At 44.2% G+C, this 13984-nt stretch overlaps 1 protein-coding gene across 4 annotated transcripts in view; it reads right to left on the reverse strand.

Annotated features, from left to right (window-relative positions):
* Positions 1-12781, reverse strand: part of ctif (CBP80/20-dependent translation initiation factor) — a 47204-nt gene extending 34423 nt beyond the window's left edge. For 3 of the 4 annotated variants that reach the window (XM_070988845.1, XM_070988842.1, XM_070988844.1), the window contains exons 1-5: positions 12618-12781; positions 3560-3795; positions 3325-3396; positions 1797-1919; positions 1007-1080 (exon numbers count right to left, since the gene is read on the reverse strand). In XM_070988845.1, the coding sequence (XP_070844946.1) occupies positions 1007-1080; positions 1797-1919; positions 3325-3396; positions 3560-3736 (446 nt within the window). In that variant the 5' untranslated portion in view covers positions 3737-3795; positions 12618-12781. Of the gene's footprint in view, positions 1-1006; positions 1081-1796; positions 1920-3324; positions 3397-3559; positions 3796-4180; positions 4323-12617 lie in introns of all 4 variants that reach the window. The other variant, XM_070988843.1, reaches the window with a different exon arrangement.
* Between the last annotated feature and the right edge of the window lie 1203 nt (positions 12782-13984).

Raw genomic sequence — 13984 nt, forward strand, 5'->3', positions numbered from 1 at the left:
TAAAATTTTCATTGACTAAAACTAGACTAAAATGTTCCCAGTTTTGGTCGACTAAAACTAGACGAAAATAGTCACGGATAATTCTGACTAAAATAACAACTTTCAGTCGACTGAAACTTGACTAGACTAAAAAGAGTATGAACGTGACTAAAACTAATAAAAACTAAAATGACAGCTTGACACAAAGACTAGACTAAGACTAAAATTAAAACACACTGCCAAAAACAACACTAGATGACTACACAACTGCTACATTTTATCATTTTCGTTTCAAGGATTGGTAAATCCTGATCCATGGACGCATGTGACTGGATTGACTGGTTGTCACTCATGCCAAACCAGTAAGAGCACACACAGAAACAGAAATGGAGAAATCTCTAAGTGTGTGATTATAAATAATGTGTTCATGTGTTGTATGCAGCTGATGGACAGAGCAGGTCTTCAGGGCCTTTACAGCAGACAGAATGCCGTGTGTGGATCAGGTGGGGGTCCAGTGTCCACCCTCTGCCTGCACGCAGGGGGAGCTGCTGACATCATCCCACTGAGCCGCCTCCTCGGCTCAGATGTGCCACCGTGGCCGGAAGCTGCCATGCAGCTGTTACCATGGCAACCCATCTCCAGTGTAATTGATTTACATCTCGCTCGTTTCCTTTCTTTGCCTTTTTTTTTTTTTTTTTTCTTGTTTCTCCGCTAAGTTTCGGTGTTGAGCTCCTTTTCTGAAAATGATTTGGTCACACAGGAGGAGGCCTCTGCAGCTCAGCTTCCTGATTAACTTCAAGTCAGAGCGGGACAGAGTGCGTGGAATATATACTTCATGTTAATATCAGACCCTCCCGATGCCCACGCTAAACGCCAGCAGCTTGAAACTGGACTGTTTCAAAGTATGTGTTCAAGAGGCAAAAGGCTGTGTCTGCATCGGTCATGTGACCCTCCAGCAACTATGGATGGAATTCAGAGCCAGCAGACTGTACAACATATTAGGTTTATGAGACGGCAAAGCACGTACCCGTGTGAGTCCATTGTGTTGGCAGCCCATATGTCTGTCCCCAGGATGTCAAAGGAGCCGTCTCTGTTCCCGTTCTGGACAGCACACATGGGAAGAAGGAAAGGATGTCTGTTAGTTTCAGTGCGACTATATTGTACTTGTATTTAACATTTAAAAACAGGCACACGATTGGAACTACTCTGCATGTGCTATTTTTTAATTTGCTTTTTAATTGAAGGTAAGTGAGCTGGACAGAAATGAATAAAAGACCCTCCACTTCCCATAATGCGACTCTGTAATTAGATCCTCCTTGCCTGGTAAATACCCACGTCTGCCGGAGCCCACATGCCTGGTCTGTAACACTGCTTTTGTCAGAACTTTGAGGTTAAAAAGACCCAACTTTTCAGACTATCAAGCCCTTTCAAAGCCACAGAAGACACTATACTGAACTGCTTTCATGGCGCTCCTCGTGACAAACAAACTGCTCTTCACGTGCAAAAGCAGTGCAGTGCCCCTTTAGCATATAATGATGGTGAAGATTTGATTTGTGGTGACATGTTTCATGTATATACATAGCCTTGATTTAAGATGTTTCATCTTAGTTACATTTCACTTTTTGCAGTGTGGTCCTCTGTGGATAAAGACCCCAGAGGAAAGGATGAGCATGGCAAGAGTCACATGACAGACGAAGGATGCTTTCATTTTTATTGAAGGAATGCTGAGTGGGTGGGAGTTAGAGACATATGAGAGAGTGGACAATCAGACAGACACACGCACACACGCACACACACACACACACACACACCTGTACCTTGGCAGGGCCTTTGAACTGGTTGTTTCTGCCTCTGCTGCCGGAGCGCGAGCCGGATCCTGGTCGAGAACCTGAACTGGGTCTGGAGCCTGTACTGCCGTTACTGCTGTGCTCCCACTCGTCCTGCAAGTTGAGGTGAAAGAAAAGGACTGAGTATCGTCGCTGCTTTTACTCTTCTGTTTGCATATTAGGAGCGTAACAACACGCTGCGTTGTTCAGAATGTGTCGAACTGAGCTGCGATAATAGTGGCCATGTTTGTTTCTGTTATTGTTAAATTGATTCTGATTGTTGCTGGTTGTGTCGGAGTTGCACTTAATGCTGCGAGGGAGGACAAACCACCAGGGACGTCAAAAGTCTTGACTCAGTGCCAAGTCCCGGATTTCTACTTTCAGCAGCTGAATGTTAAAACAAACTGCCTAATTTTGCTGCATTAAAAATGAATTTTATGTATTGATATAAATACTTCCAGTCTCCCTCTTCACCTCCCACGTGTTTCGGATCACTCTGCTCTCTCTAAACCTTTCACCAATGCCATTTCTCCCTCACCACTCACTTCCTGGTGAATCATACCAGTGAATCTCCAAGGAGCAATCATACTCTAAATCACTGCAGACTGTGCAGTCAGAGCAGAGCAGCACACACACACAGATATTTAGCAGGCTAACTGAATGGTAATTCATTTAGGATTATCCAATTGCTTGCTGCAGCCTCACAGTATCCCATGTCAGTCATTAAGAACATGCTTTGCCTGCAGCAACCACAAGCAAACATGAGCTGTGCATCGCTTACAGCTGGTGTTACAGTCTCTTCTAATCATTCACTTGAGCAGCTGACAGAGAGGGAGATGCTAATGTGAACATACAGAGCTGAGAGCACGGCAAAACTACACTTTAATGAATGTGACGCTCCAGTGGCCAGAAGGTCTGGATGAGCACAGACATGGAAGAGGCTGTAGAGACAGGGTGCTGGTGGAGGGTTAAAGCTCGTAAACGTTGTTTATTCACATGTCGAATGCTTTGAGACAGTGTTTATGGATAAAACTAGGCCTGCTCTCTTAGTGTCTGCAGGGCAGCGACCGCCACCAATTTGTGCAACGCTCATTATTCGCTATGATAGCACTTAAATCTCTTTTGCGCTGTTTTAAACGCAGCAGTAAAAACAGCATAGTTTCAGTTATCAGTTCGGAAAACTCACAAAAAGTTGTGCCAAACATGTGTCCACTTAAGACTGTGAAACAGCTTCATGTTTAAACAAATGAATTCTCCATCTGTTACTTCTGTTATTGCCCAAACATTGATCTAAAATAAAGACATGCATGTGATTCAAGATCTCTTTTTGAAAAAGAGACTAAGGTTCATCCCTCTGTTCATTACAGCTCTCATGATGGACTGCAGGGTGCGCATTAACCATCACGAAAGCCCCCGGGTAGTATCATAATTACATAACTAGACTGTGAATGATTATTCAACACAACAATTAAGGTAAACCCTGAAGCGCACACACACACAGACACACGCACACACATACCGGTTTGAATGAGCCTCTCCCCCGTGAAGATGTCCAGCTGCCATCTTTCTTGTTGTTATAGTCGTCTGTCCACTGGAGGAGAGAAATGGGGGAGAAGGTGCTCTTATTTCAGCCAGAGTTGTTTTCCAGCCAGAGTGTTGGTGGAAGCTACAAACCAGAGTCTGTACCAAACATCGCCACCACTGCTAACACATATGGGACTAATGAGCATCCCTGTACGTATCAAAGCTCTGACCTGTGGTACCTTGCCACCATTGTCCAAGTCCAAGTCTCCGTCTGCCTTGTCTCCCAGAAGCCCCTGCACCTGATACTCCAGCACATAGCTGTCGATGAAGCGCTCCAGCTCTTCGATCTCCTGTGAGCGCGTGCTCCCGGCCTCAGACGACGCAGACGCCACCGATGAGTTCTCCATGGCAAGCGGCGCTGTGATGGGTGGAAGGGGGAGGAGGGGAAGGGAAGGAGGAAAGTGACCTGGAGAAGATACAGAGAGAGGAGTGAGCTTCCACCTTCATCACCCGTGATTTTGCCAAACTCATCACGGCAGCATCAACCTGTTGAGTACAGCAGCAGCAGACCTGCAACTATCAGTTGATCTGTTTGCTGACTGGCCAAAAAATGTATCAGTGACTATTTTGATAATTGGTTAATCATTTCAATCATTCATCAAGAAAAAAATCCCAAAATTGTCCTGTTCCAGCTACTCAAACATGATTTTATGCCTTCTTTGTCATATATGATACTAATCTGAATGCACCTCCTTAAACTGAGGGAAAGTATAACAGGAAATTAATTGATTGAGGATTGTTAGCTGCAGCCCTAAAAACTGGCAAGAACAACAAACAGGTCCTTCTCTCACCTTGGTCCCCCTCAACTTCCCAACACTCAATGAAGGCACATGACCTCACAGCTGTCAACAAACTGCCCTGCTCGCTTCCAAAGTGTCCCAAAGACAGCAGGTTCAGGTTGTGCTTTCACTCAGATTACATCAAATCCATCTGCTGGGAAAAAAAAAGAAAAACCTCTGACTCATCTCAGCCAATTCCTCTGTCCAAACTCCCTCTGGTCAACCATACACGTCTCCATGTCCTTTTCCCTCTTTGTTTTTCCACCTCTTCCCCGCTGTCTCTCGCTCCTCTGTGATCACATGACCCCTGGCCAACAGGGAAGCAGCTTCCTGCCTGTCTGTCTATTGCTACTAAGCTCCTTTCCATCATGGCTTGATCACCAGCCATGCAAAGAGGATTTATGGCCCTGGAGCACGCAGAATGGTATCTGCTGAGCCCTGGGGACTCGCTGGGGAGCCCGGTGCATTTGCAGCCAACAAGTCAGCCGCACAAAGTTTAAAGCCTTTGTTTTGGTTCGGGCCATGGGGCTCTCTAATGTGGTAATGAGGAGTGCTACATCCTAACAACTCTCCACTGGAAGATCAGACCTCGGGGTCGGCGACAGGACAGCACGCCTGTTGAGCAGAGAACTGGAACCTGAACCAGTCCCTGGCACAAGGACGTGTCAGCACATCAAAATCTCCCTACTCATTACTACAATGCTGCATTTCTTTGTGTACAATTGGGACTAATGCTTTAATCTGTGAATACTATGTTGCAGGGTCAACATGTCCTAATTTGACCCACTGTAGTGTCAGTGGTATAATCCGTACGTGTCAACAATATAATCCATACAAACATTGATGCCGGGCCTTTGATTAGCCTGGTGATTTGCAGCTAGCAGGCCACAGGAGCGTCGGCTGCCTTGAAGATGTACTTTATCCTCAGGGAACAAACACCACATGTGATGCATAACCCTCTCCAGCTACTGTGCATGTATTTGAACATGTAAAAGCATATTCATACGGTACATGTTCGGGCACACGCACACACAAGTACACGCAATTACATCTGCACCAATTTCATCTCTGCATTTAAGTTTAGACATGTCTCCTTTCTTTTTTGATTCATTAATTATTCCTATTGTTAAGACAAATTTAAATTGCGTTTGAGTGTTCATGGTGACTTGAGAGCATAAAACAACTTAACATTGAACTACTGGCCCAGTTTTTGTGCAAGATCACCTGCTGCCCCTCAATCAGGCCATTTATGTTGCAACGCCGTCTGTCACAGCTCAGCTCAAAAAAGTAGAGACCTCATGCAATCATTCAATTCACTCCAGTTCATTTCATCTCATTTATTTATTCAACTCCCTGAACAAATCTGATATGTGAGCAGCGATTGCAGAGCTCTAGAACCAGGCTACAGTTCCTCGGTCACCCTCGTCTTCATGACCATGCACGGTAATACTGTGCAGTTTCTCACTAAACCATATTACTAAGCTACAGTTCATGAAGTACCATACTTCACTGCACTAAATCTTAGCTTAACAAAGCTTTTAGCATTCAGCTTTTTTGCCAAAGTGTCAGTGAGGTGTTGTCCCGATGTGAATGCAGCAGAGCTCCATTCATTACGACCCCATTTCAATGAATGGAGAAGCATTCAATAACAGTAGTCTGGATGTTTACAACACATTGACGCATTTTGGTGGTGGCTGAAGCTTAGTCAGATGTCCTACTCTTGTCCTTGACATGTAGTATAGAATTACTGCCTGAGAGGAAACTGCTGCCAATAGCTATTGATCCGTCCATTAATGTAACCCTCATCTAGCTCTCTGACTTTTTGCCTTTTAAGCATCTAGGTTTTTTTTAAAGCTTCTGTGTGATACTTTCATAGTAGGTCATGTGCAGGATAGAAACAAATCTCCAGGCCAGTGCGTGCATTAAAGTCACCCAAAATAACATCATCATCGATATCCAAAGTAAACACTGCTTCTCTCTGTCTCACAGCCCTGATTCAAAGTCCTCTCGATCCTGCTGTGTTTTGTAACACTCTGCTCCAGACCTGAGGTGCTCTTTCAAATAATTTGGGTTGCTTTGCTTTACAAATCTTTCTGCTAAGTAACAATAACATCAATGTTCTTCTGGTGGTGGAGCAGAAGCAAGTTTGCCTTCCTGACATTATATCAGCGTGATGTTCCAGACATGTGAGAGTCACCAAGCCGAACTACCGTGCAAGCTGCGAGAGAGAGGCAGAGCTTGGGGTTGGGACCCTGACGAAGAAGAGGCTACTGTATGAAGCATACATGAGAAAAACAAACACAAGTAAGGACAGCAGGCTGTTGGCCCCTCTGACTAAACAGACATGACTCTGCAGTGCGAGGAGCAGAAACAGCATCGCGAGGCATCTCACATTTACCGAACACAACTCTGGTCTTGCCAATATGCACACTTTAAGACAAAGCAATGACTAAGGCTTTCACATTACAAGATCCTGATGCAAATGACGAGCAAAAGCATAAGCAGAACTGCATTTTGGGTAATGGTCAGGTCTTTGACTAGGAAGAAGAATGAGTGACACAAAAGAATCACTGGTTCTGTGGCATCGATGTTGATCCTATAAACTGCCCAAAGTGAGTTGAACAATGTCATAGAAGTGCTGTTGCCTCATTAAATGTCACAAAAGAAGAAGAAGAAAAAAAGATGCTTGTCACAATTTCCCAAATGTGACACATGCTTGTCTTATCCAACCATCAGTCCAAAACTTAAAGAAGTCACGCCTGATGAGCAACTTGTCGCGCTGGTCGTCGCACTGTGGACATTCTCATGTGGTTCGTCTGTGGGCTGTGGCGTTGGCCATTGTCTGTTTGTCCCACTGGCCCTCTCATGCTCAGACTTCATCCTTCAGCTCTCCTTCCCTCATACCCGAACTCCTCCCCTGCTCCTTCCTGTCTCCACCCTTTGGCTGTCCACCCCCTAAATCCCACCAGCTTTTCCAATAGAGAGCTGCCTGCCACTGTCCTGGCTGCACTTTTAGCTTAATTTTTGTGCCATAGCTGAAGAACTGGCATATCAGTATCCAACACTCGACTCTTAGCCCTTCTAAAACGCTTTATCCAGGCAACATCATGAAGCAGTGTTCCACTTTAATCTACTCCTACTGATATAAACAGGGTGAACCAATTATTAGAAACAGTATAATTTAACAGCATTAAGAGCCAAAACGAGACTTTAGGTGAAGGACTGCTGTATTAGTTTTAGATACTGTGCATCTACCTGACAAACTGGCAACTGAGCATTTGAGCAGCTGAACAATTCTAGAGACGTGGGCAGTAATTCAGAGGTCTGGAAACCAGGCTAAGAATATACAGAGCAGGGTACTGAGTTGACTGAGTGGAGCACTACAACACTGTGACAGCCAGCAACACTGCAGGCCAGCAGAGATAGATCCAGACTGTAAAATGCAAAGCAGCATGTACTACAGTATAACCAAGCCGAAGACTGCGCCCAAAGCCCGGGCACATAGTAAAACTGGCCAGACAGACACAGCATGGCACTAGACAGCACACTGTTTCTTTGTTTGAGAGGCTGAGACAAATGCCAATCTACACCATCCATACTTCATGATAAGATGCATCACCAAACAGCAGAGAGCAGATCGATTATGAACACATAGCTTCCAAATAATGTAGCTATCCTCACTTTTAGTGCGTGACACAAAGCTCAGAAAGCATGGTGAATTCACACATTCCCTGGCCCGTTGATTGAGGGGCTTTGCAAACGTATCACCAGGTGTTAGAGCAACATATAGCATGTCCAGTACTTTTTAAGACTTACTCATTACTGGCCTTTTTCCCTGTTAAGGATATTAAGGATCATGCTTCCCTCTCTGTTCTCTAGTGTTACTTCGTGGATTCTGAGTCACTGAAACAAGCTCAACTCTAACAGGGTCACACTTATGTCTCATATAATACGTATTCAAGCAAGATAAGAAATTTTACGTTGACTAAAACTGTACTGTGTGTCTAAATGATGAAACGCATGCAATTAAATCATGCATGAAACTGCAGCATAAAGCAGAACAACCCTTTAAACCACTGTCGCCTGGGGTTCAAATACATTATACCACTGCACTGGAAACGTCTAACAAATCACACTGGCTGTATGGTGGCATACTGAAAGAACACAACATAAATCATACTGAAAGCAAAAGAAGCTCTGAGCCATCAGTGATTTGCAGCCTTTGATATAGTTACATAACAGCCAAACAGCAAGAACCATAACCCACACAACCCAAACAGAGCAGCGCATGAGACCCAGTCTCCCCACTTGGAGTCCAAGTAAATGTTCTCACCCCATGCAGCGAGAGCTGCTAATACGTCTAATCTGGTCTACTACTGACTGGCGGGCTTAACAAACTCACACTTGGGTTTAATATAATTTGGAGTAATCTATTCTTGACAGCAGGGCAGCAGCATGGCGTCTTTGAGTCTAAGCATTCATTAGACATATATGCTCGGGGCTGTGAGCATGCATGTTGGCAAATAGATTAGACAGAGCAAAAAACAGCACAACTGTGATCATTTGCAAACAGCAAAGCATCAGAAAAAAATGTTGTGACCTTGTTTGTATAAGATACGTCTGCATGTGGATGCATGAAATTGAATGGGCCCAAAGTTGTCTGGAGTTCCTGTATTTCACTGCACATGTTGTATGATGATGTGAAGAAATAAATTAGATTTGGAGAGATTTGGGTAGTTGCTCTTCTTTCGGAGCATGAGCAGGTGTGGCACACCTGTAAAATGTTGCTGAACGGTGCCAAAGGTCTCAACTCAAAGTGGCTCAGTTCACACTGCTTGCAGCTCTAATTGCTTCACTCACATGAACAGTGTTATTGTACTGTGTAGCCGGACAGTTACGGCAAGGAAATCAAATCCTTTCTTCATCCTATTGTGAGGCATGTAGAAACTCAGGCGGCACACATGTGAGATGAGACACAAGCAAACAACACACACCACAAAACAGGCCTCGTCTGCTCGGAGAGCAACAGCAGCCGTAAACCAGAAAATGGCATTTACACCAAGTTGTAACTGGCACAATGTGTGTTTGCAGAAAAAAACTTACAAACTAACTTCAGAGGAGTCTGTTGTACTTCCCGCCTCTCATTCACTGAAACAAGCTGCTGTGAGTAAATGTGTTTACTCATACAGTGTGAGCTGGCCTCAATCTAGACAAACTGACCAACATGCCACAGAGGGGGGGATCCAAGGGTATGCGCATGCATATATGTGTGTGTGTGTGTGTGTGTGTGTGTGTGTGTGTGTGTGTGTGTGTGTGTGTGTGTGTGTGTGTGTGTACACTTAAAACAATTGCCCCATTGTCTCCCTATACCCCTGTAGTGACCTAATGGGAGAGGACTGGGAATGTGCAGTACTGTGGAGCTGTTGGGACAATAGCTCAACAATGCTACTCTGTCCAGATCCACACACACATGTATACAGAATCCTGGCAAACAAGTGAGGGTGTGTAATTCAGCTCAGGGGCTTCACATGTATGGAGCGAGGGTAGAAGTTCTGAGGCCTCAAAGCTGAACGGCAACAAAAGTGAAAAGAGAGGCAACAAAGGTTAGCCGGCAGCAGAGCTGTGGCCGTCATTGGTTAGGGCTGAACACACGAGATGATGACAAAACAAGTAACTGCGAGAACAAAAGGTCGGTGATAGAAAGACCACAAGTGTGACAATGGTCCTGCAAACGCTTGTGTTCAAAACACACAGGCTGTGTGCTAAATTAACGGCCTTGTGTCCTCAGCCATCAACTGATATCTCTCCTCTTATAAGCTACTTTCATCAATCACCACCCATGTGATCTCCTTCTCCTCATTTTCTCTTTCCCCGCTCACTCATCCATACACCTCAGGACCAGAAATGAGCAGCAGTTCCCACCGAAATGAGGCTAGATTTCTTCTCCGCAGGCTGACTCAGGGTGTTCCAGTTTTCTGCAGGTTACTCCCACTCTCTCCATAACATGCAGCTGTGCTCGCTCCTCCTCCATTCTCCCAGACACTGCAGGTGTATGACTGGGTGTGTGTCCCAGCCCAAAACACTAGGCCCATTTCTGAGGCATAGGGAGTACACGCTGCCCCTCAAATCTTTCATTCCCTGTCACCATTTGACCTGTGAGGGCAGAGTTCACAGCCTCATTCATTCATCAATTCATCACATCACATGTGCTGGGACTGCAGATCATTGAGGCGATGACACTGCACTGAGATGGTCTCAATAAAGCTGTGTCTATTACAGTGACAAGGCCGTCAGAGCTTTTCGATTTCATTGCTCTATAGTTGACTTTAAAGAGTAAATTAGACTGTTGCAGCAGAGTAGTCTGGGAAGGTCCTAAAAAATTAAAGGTTACATGGTAAGGGTGCATCTATTGATCAATGATTGACCATTTCACAGATTAAATCAGTTTAACGCAAGAGGACCCAAAGCAAAAAGCTACTTTAATTTCACGTGCCACCGCAGTCACGAGGATCGAAGCGGTTCAGTCATCAACACACACCTACACACAATTACAAGGTCTGGATAAAGCCTATGATTCATTTTATGTGGAGAAATCCTATATATTGTGAAATAATCTGTGCAAGTCATTACAAATAAAAAGCAACATTTTAACTGACGATCTTAGAGTTGTGAATCTGAATAAAACGCGTTATTATTCTGTATTAATAACTATCAGTTTCACTGTCACCAGTGTGAACATTATTTGTGGCCGTTTAGCTGTGTCACCAGGTGGATACATGTTCAGAAGTTTCTTACATATACTTCTATGCAAAATATCCTGCAAGCACAGGCCCACATTCAGGTGCTAACTTTGGCCAAGTACATCTAGGGCCGTGTAAAACAGGGCTATGATTGCGTTTCATCTACTGACATTTGTTTCATAAGTAATAGATTTTTAATTAATCCACACATGTTTGATTGCTCACAAAAGGTAAAAAGCCGACAAAAACTTCATCAGTCTGAATAGACTTTAGATGACAGGCACTTTGCCAAGTTTAAGGATAACACAATGAGTACCAGGCTCAGGATGAGACACTGGCCAAACCTGACTTGCAACTAAACAGACTGATGAATTAGCATGTGCCTCCACTTGTGGCAGACAGGCGAGTTGGGAGAGGATCACACACTGTGAAGATATCCTCTAATCAAAGGAACACATTTTCCTCTAAACAGGACTGAATACATTTGATTACCAATTCATCAATCCATGCCCTGTTGAAAAGGCTCTCTGTCGAAGATAAATCATTCAAATTTAGTCTTGCTTTCCTGCATCAAAGTGACACAAATCCTGTCTCACTGGAGTCAGGAGGGCCCAGGAGGGAAGGACTTGTGGTGGCACGCACACATTTCTTTACCTCGCTAAAGTCAGAGATCCAATCAGTCTCTGAGGAGCAGGAATCTCAGGAATGTTACGAGCAAGCTGGACTTATACCAGTATAATCCAAACACTACAGGATAGGCTACTTAGTTTAGAAAGTTCTTAAACTTACAACTTATGAGTAATGATATATAGCTGTATTGATTTATTTGATTTATTAGTAGCAAGGAGAAGTTTATTCCAGCACACATTCAACCTAGTTTAGTTTTATCCCATCTGATTCCAATTCATTGAAAATTATGCAAACCAGCTCCCTACACAACTGTTTGTATCTGCCTGACTTTTCATAATGATGACAGACCCCTGTCAGATATCTAGCTCCGTCACTTCCCTCTGGTCTGCCACAGACTACCAGCAGCTGTGATCCAGTCTTTGTTGTTGGGGTCAACAGCTGAGCTGCATCAAGCTCAGCTCCTTTCCAGGGCAGGCTGACATCTAGCATCTCACATGGCTATTCCTGCTGTTCCTGCCCTGGAAATATAACGTTACTGAAACCAAGCTGATTGCAAAGGTGATCACAATGATTGAATCATTACCATACAGTTTGCCCCCCCTTGTTTTACACTCCTGTAACCACGCCCATGCTGTCTGCTATGCTAGCACTGCAAGTATCTGTTAGCCAAGTGGTGTATCTTAACAGGACGTTTTTGGCGACCTTATCCAAATGAATGCACCAATATGTCGCTGTCAAAGTAACAAAGCCACATCTGGAGGCGCCTCCACACCCTGGTGCCCGCGTAGCACCGGTAACAATGGTGACGCAAGATTTGCGGCTAAGCAGCCGGGCTAACGTTAGCTAGCCCTAAAGTACAACAGTAAACAACAGGCCATACGATACGAATTCAACGCAGCCTCGGTCAGCTGAGCTACATCAACAGGTCTGCTAGTAGTGCTCAAAGCACAACCAGGTCACCCACAGCGACAGCTAGCAGCAAATCCGGCGCATCTTGTAAAACTGTTATCTGGTTACCACGGTTATACCGTTCCGACCAACAGACGCAGTCACCGGCTTATAATGAGATAAATCCCTACCCGAAGTGAGACTGTGACTCCTGGGGAACCCGGGATCACCTCCTGAGATCAAATCCGCCGTGTCATGGGTCCGTTTCCCAAAAAGAGAAGCGGGGAAGAGGATTAGCTGTCTGCTGGTAGCTAACTCCGACGTCCCAGACTGAGGAAAAAGGGAATGCAGGAATGTGACGTTCAGTCCGGTTTGCTGGCAGCGTTGACACGTGCACCCAAGAGTGAAGCATTGTGGGAAACGTGGTTCGGTATTAAAGTAAGCTAGTTGTTTAGTAGTTGGGTCTTTACTGTTGCTTCGTTACATGCTGGGCAGACAGTTTTGACACAGCAGCAAGAGATAAATGAAATGAGATCAAGTGAAGCATGGCCAGAACACACATTTTATCCACCTTTTTAATTTACAAAAACAGACTTTAACAGCCACGTGAGCCTCACGTGAATCTTTGTGACGTAAAACCAATATGGTAGCCAAAATAATCACAGCGATTTAAATTAGAGTTATGACAAATCGCAATCTTATCACAGGTTGACCAACTTGACACTAATTTTTGACACTTTTAATGGAAATAAATGATAACAGTACCATTACCAAAAGAATAAACTTCAGATTTTTATCTGCAAAACAGACATTTTACATTGTCTATGATATAAAATTTAAAACTGGCACATAATGCCAAACACTGAAGCTCCTTGACAGCTGTATATATCTGATGTTCTGGAGCTTTTCTGCATAAAACTGTGCAAGGTGACAGTCCCTAATGTGACAGTAAACAGCTGGCTGGTTCCTTTCACTTGTTTGTCCTCATGGCTGCAGCCACAGGCGCCAGCTATTGTTGATATATTTTGATCATTAACTTGTAGTTATATGTGTCTTTGTTTGTCATGCCCACAGGTAAACTGTGTGTGAATAATCTTGTATCTATTTTCACAAAGTAATAGATAAACCTTGGCAAAGAGCTGTTTGTTGTTATTTAAGCAATTAATAGTTAATGGAGTAGTTGGATAATAAAGCGCAGGAGGTATATGGCACATCTGAGGTGTGAATATATAATCTTTACACTTTAAAATATTTTTTGGTTCATTCATATTTCTCTAATGTCTGCCACAGAATTACACGTGGACATAAAATGAGACCCACAGTCTGATGACACCTCCAAACACAAATGGCTGCAGGTGCAAACATGCTGAAAAATCTTTTCAATGTAATCACGACCCCTTGTGGACAGAGAGAAAAGTGCAGCTGTCTTTTTTTGGTTGTTTGTGTGTGGTTCGGAGGGTGTGTGGATGTGTACATACTATGACTATACCACTGGGATTTATCAGGGTCCTCAGCCGGTATGGCAGACAGCTGGAGGACAGAGCTCAGGCAGATTGAC

Source organism: Chaetodon trifascialis, chromosome 20, assembly GCF_039877785.1.
Source record: "Chaetodon trifascialis isolate fChaTrf1 chromosome 20, fChaTrf1.hap1, whole genome shotgun sequence".
Classification (NCBI taxonomy): domain Eukaryota; kingdom Metazoa; phylum Chordata; class Actinopteri; order Chaetodontiformes; family Chaetodontidae; genus Chaetodon; species Chaetodon trifascialis.